General features: G+C 45.1%; 1 protein-coding gene across 1 annotated transcript; it reads left to right on the top strand.

The window, feature by feature from the left end:
* Positions 1–3,469: 3,469 nt before the first annotated feature.
* Positions 3,470–4,018, top strand: SCP2D1 (SCP2 sterol binding domain containing 1). Its single transcript, XM_019516714.1, has one exon. It carries the CDS (start codon positions 3,488–3,490, stop codon positions 3,950–3,952), a length of 465 nt encoding a protein of 154 aa, XP_019372259.1. The 5' UTR covers positions 3,470–3,487; the 3' UTR covers positions 3,953–4,018.
* Positions 4,019–5,657: the final 1,639 nt, after the last annotated feature.

The raw sequence follows: 5,657 nt of genomic DNA, 5'->3' as shown, positions 1-5,657 counted from the left end.
CTCCCATCCCTTCTGCATTAAGCATCTTGCCCAGCAGGTCTCACCCTGAACTTCTCCAAAACAAATTTAGATGAAATCTCAGAGCAAATTTCCTGATGGCAAGAGCAGTAAGTAGGACAGTGGGGCAAACTGCCTAGGGAAATGATGGAATCTCTTTTTTTGGGAGGTTTTCAAGAAAAAGCTGGTCAAGCATCTGTCTGGAATGGTTCAGAAATAGCACATCCTGCATGTGTGCAGGGGGTTGGATTAGATCATGGCTGTCTAACTTTGGCGTAGCTGTGAGCTACATGTTGTACCTGCATGCAGCCCCACAGCCACACACCGTGCAGGCTGCACATTGCAGATACAGCCCCTGCTTCTAGGGTCCCTTCCCACTGCATGGGTTGCAGCTGTGATGGCATGCAGCTCCCTCTCCCTGCCAGGAGCCTATGGCCTCCCTCCTTTACAAGTACATGTGGACTCTCAGTCCCTGCCCTGCTGCACAGCAGTGGGAGAGACGGGTCTGGCCCAAGGACTCCCAGTTGGACAACCCTGAGGCCGCATGTTAACTACTTAAGGGCCATGTGCAGCCTATGGGCTGCCAGTTGGACGGTGCAGGACCAGATGGCCCTTGAGATTGTATGATTCCTTCCTCCCAGGTCACCTCCTCTCCTACCTTTCTTCTTTCATCAGTAGGTCCATTTCTGACATACAGAACCATGGAAGGAGCCCTTAGCATCAGCCCGGCCTGGGCTCCCACATTTATCCAGTCTATACAAGCCAATTCATTGATACATGGCAAAGAGTTCTGCTAACCCTGTTTCTGAGGTTTGTGATGTCAGAAATGTCAAGTTCTTTTACTTTCCTGCCAAAGCTTACAAGAATGAGTCAAATGGAAGAGATGATGCAGGAGAAGGAAGAGGAACCACATGTCAAGAAGTATTGCTATTTACAAATGATATGAGTGTATATATAGGCTCTAGCCTGGATAACAAAAGCCACAGGCAAAGAAATAGTTTGTTTGGTATGTTGTTTGGGTATACCATTAATGGGAGCCTTTCCATGTAGCATTGTGTTGGTGTTTACTCAAAACCAACAACTGTAGTAACACCTACCATTTTTAGAGCACTTTTCATCAGCAAATCTAAAAGCCCTTTAAAACAAAAGCCAATATCTTTGTATCCATTCTATGGCTGGTGAAATTGGGATGCATGGAAGGGCTGTGGCCTGCTCAGAGTCCCTCAGCAGGTTGGTGGCAGAGCCAGGAATGGAACCTAGGTCTTTATGTCAGTCTTGGGCGCAGTACACCAAGCTATAATTCAATTAGACTGGAACGCTCCCAAATCAAAATCAGAAATGACTTGCCTTTAACCCTTCTCAATGATGATGTAAATGAGTGATGCCTGGAGAAAGACCCTTGCCACTATAGTATTTCTGGCAGGTTTCTGAATCGGATGAACCACCCTCTTCCATATGTTGACCGGTGGGCTATTATGAAGTGTAATTAAACTACAGCAGTGCTCGGGCATGCAGCCTTGAACACTGAAGCAGCTTTTCACAGGAGGTTTGCCCTGGGAGTACAGCCAAGGATCTGTCCTAGCTTGAAAACATGAGGCTGGAATGAGAGGGGACTTCAGCTAAATCAAATTTTGGCTTGATAGTGGAAAGCTCTTCTGCAAGAGCCTCACTAGAGGCCCGCAGCATAAACACTGGGTCATGACAACATCTGACTGAGACAGCAGCTGGAACTGCCCATTGTGTCACTTCTAGAGAATCCAGTGTTACTCTTCCTGGTTTTCTACCCAGCTTGTTGAGAGAGTTTTTACACAGGTCTGAGAGGTTCCTGGAGGCAAAAGTTAAACTTCTAAACCTCTTAAAGCTGCTTCTCATGGGAATTGAAATAGCTGCCATATATAGCATGTATTGAGGACAGGACTATGCGAGTTGCTAGATCTGGTAGGAGCAGTGAGTTGTCCATGAGTCAGGCTGGCTTAGTGACCAGGACTCTCACCTGGGACTTAAGAGAGGCAAGTGTATTTCCAAGGTCTACGAAAGATGACATAAGAATGTCAGTGTCAGACAGGGTCAGACCACAGTTTCATCCAGGCCAGTGCCCTGTACCTCACAGTGGCATTAAATGCATCCTAGATATGCAAGGTCTATCCAGACTGATCTGTCCCCTGCCCCTGTCCCTACAGCTTCCAGCATTCAGTGGTCTAGGGTTTCCTTATATGGGGCAGCACCTCTATCATGTTTAATTCCCAGCGATGGATCTTTCCTTCACAAATTTCTCTAATCCTCTTTTGGACCCGTCCGAATTATCAGCCTCCATAACATCCTGTGTCAAAGAACTTCCTTCTGTTCATTTTAATATGCTTTTGTGTGACCAGGGGCCAATCCCCCTATTCCTGAGATATGCATCTGTAGCACTGGGATCATAGCACTTTCTTACCATTCAGTGGCTCAAACAGGATGGTGGCAGGGGACATAGAAAGATCTTAAAAATATTCTTCATGCTCTTGAAAGAACACTTTTGCAGGACAGTATTAAAGTCATTTTATGAATAGTTATTACTGATTTTAAAATGCTTAATCTATGTCTCCAGCAAATGCGTAAACTACAACACAGGGAAATAGGAAGTTTGTGATGCATGGAGCTTTAAGTGGTGTCTTTGTGGGATTAGCCTCCTTTTAAGCTTTGGATCATTCTGGACTGGCCGAGTTCAAAAGACTTGTCAGGTTGTGGCAGCTGTTGGAGTTGTTTGGAGTCTGGGCTCCAGCAGGAAGCGGGGAGCAGATGCAGTTGGTAGGCAAGGAACCCTCACTGTGCTGATCATTTTCTGTTTAAATTGATTTGCTTGTTCTTGCTGCTGTCCAAATAAAATAATTCTAGGTAGACACAAAAGTTTTGGGGTGCACCATAAAGGTTCTTTGCATGCTTCTCAAAGATGCTATATACATACACACACTTTAAAAGGAGAACAGCATCACAGACACTTGGACTGGGTGCTTGCGGCTGCTGTTATATATAACTTGTGATACAAGATGTGTGTAGTATAAAACTCAATAGTTACAAACATGCCTGTCTTAAGCTTGTAACAAGAATCCTATTTGTATCCAACAGCAAAAAACCCCTCAGTCCTATGAAGTGGTTCTGAACTAATCAAGGCTATGAACCAAAAGCATGAAATGTGATGTTATAATGAAAAATGTCAAACTATAACATGACCAATTTTTTTACCTGATATCATTATGATATGCAAATGAATGACTTGATGTTGACTGGTTGGGTTATCTTTGATGTCATAATACAACCACTCAACAATGATTCCCACTACATTTTAAAAATTGAAATTGTACTTTTAATGCCAAAGCAGTAGGCACAGTTTACAGAGGAAACACAGTAACATTAAACAAGTACTACAGTATTAATTAGTGGGCAGATACATTGGATAAAGATTCAATAGTGTATTGGCTTCCAAATTGCAACCTATAGATTTTCTGCAAAGATGTGGAAGGAAGGAAAGAAAATATACGTTCAGAGCAAGATCAAAGAAGCTGCTGACTCCAGCTCCTATGTGGCTCTGAGATCAGCCTCTCCTAAACCTTCAGCGAAAGCCACTGGCCTTAGAAGTGACCTGATATTTGAGGAAATTGGTCACAGCATCAAGCAAGTTGGAAGTCAGTTGGCGACAAAAGTGAATGCAGTATTTCAGTGGGACATCACTAGCAATGGAAAGGTAGTGGTGCAGTGGACTCTTGACTTAAAGACTGGCTCTGGAGAGATCTACAGAGGTGCTTCATGCAGTCCTGCAGACACAATCTTCATCCTGTCCGACCATGACTTCATGGACCTAGTCCTGGGGAAGATCAAGCCTCAAAGGGCATTATTTGTTGGCAGGCTGAAGGTGAAAGGAAATATCATGTTAGGCCAGAAGCTGGTGATGATTCTCAAAGACCATGTTAAACTCTGATATAGAGTGGGACTGACAATGGGAAGAACCACAAAGGCTTCTGTCATACGGCAAAGTTCTTCATAATGGAGACTGGAAACAGGGAGACCATATTTTAATGCAAATTATTATTATTCAAAGTTCAAGTTACTTCACAGCTCATTTGCTCGCATTATTATTGCTACACTAAGGTGGGGATGAACAGCAGAATAAGTGGAGTCTCATTGTTCTTCACTAGAAGCTTTCATCATGCATTCTCATAGTTACTTCATGGAATATGGTATGGACTGGCATTCACATCTGGAGCATGGGATGCTAGGGGTGGGAATGTTGCAGACATCATCAGCCCAGAGAAGGCTGTGGACCTCCAGTGATCTTTGGATTAACTGGAGAAGTATTGGTGAGACAACTAACTAGGTTAATTACTGGCAGAACTCCTTAAACTGTCAGGGAAGATTATGGTTTGCTGAGAGGGAGTTGGGCTCAGGCCTTTTATCCAGATGAAGGTTACCACAACATAGAGTTGGTAGGAGGGAGGTAGTGGGTACCAGTAAATGAAGAGAAGAATGTAGAATGGGAAAGTGTGTAAAAAGAGTGATCACTCCTAGGCTAGGGACAGACATTCAAAAAGCCTGAGCCTAAATTGATTCAGTCTATACAGGTTAGTCTAACCTGGCTAGGCTGAATCAGTTTGTAACTGCACAGACATCCCAGAAATGCAGGCACATGCCTACAGTGGCTCAGGCTAGAAGCCGGGTGGTGCAGCCCTCCCTTCCCTTCCACAGGACTGGGCTGAGGGAAGTGTGGCTAGGCCCTGGCAGGACAGTGTCGTCACTATAGGTGGCACTCCAGTTTCATACAGAGACCTGCAAAACAGAGCAAGCCTTAGCCATTGAAAATGTCAGGCCTAGCAAGCGCCTGTGCTCTTATCTGTAATGAATCATCATCACTCCAAGTGGGAATGGGCTGTCTGTCTGGCAGCCTCCTGGCTGCTGTGCTGATGACTAGGACTCATACACAGCCTTAAAACCAGCTGGGCTAGCAGGGGTGAGCTAATTGCACAGCAAGTCTCCTGGTAAGCATGCAGACTGCTCTTATCTCAGCACCTTGCATTTTGACTCTGGTCCTTGCTTTTAGCTTGGTTTCCCTCTCCCTGTGCTTCTTCTAGCAGTGTCTGTGTCCTGTCCCCCCCACCTTGGCTTGTTTCTGACTGTGAGTCTCTATGCCTGGCTCTGGCCAGCCTGTTTCTAATCTTAGTGTGATCTGTGACTTCCTAACCCTAGATTCACTTCTGCCTCCTTGACCTTGGCTTGTTCCTTACCACAGGCTGAGAACCCTGTCCTGGCTCCTGCCTCTGGACTCAGGTTTTGGATCCTTGGCCTAACTACTAGGTGTGCCCATCTGCTTTCCAGTACTAACACTGAGTGCTGACGGATATAAATCTGGAGGAGTGAAACAAATTGCCTCTTTTCCTGCTGGGGACTGAACTAGTCAATAAGATGCATTGTGGAAACTTTCGGAGCAGGCATTAGCTATTATTAGCTGGAGAACAATACCAGGCCAGGTATGGCAAATCTTATATTCCAGGTTGTAGCCACCTACCCCACAACTCCATGATTTACTTCTCCAGGCTTAGTGAGCAAGTAATAGCTATTCTCCCCATAGCTGTGGTGACAGAAGAACAAACCACAGAACACCACCTGCTAATTCCTCCATTGAGCCCAGG

Source organism: Gavialis gangeticus, unplaced genomic scaffold, assembly GCF_001723915.1.
Source record: "Gavialis gangeticus isolate Ggan-Ray unplaced genomic scaffold, GavGan_comp1, whole genome shotgun sequence".
Taxonomy (NCBI): domain Eukaryota; kingdom Metazoa; phylum Chordata; order Crocodylia; family Gavialidae; genus Gavialis; species Gavialis gangeticus.
The sequence above is the reverse complement of the archived record's forward strand: the minus strand, read 5'-3'. Positions and strand labels throughout refer to the sequence as shown.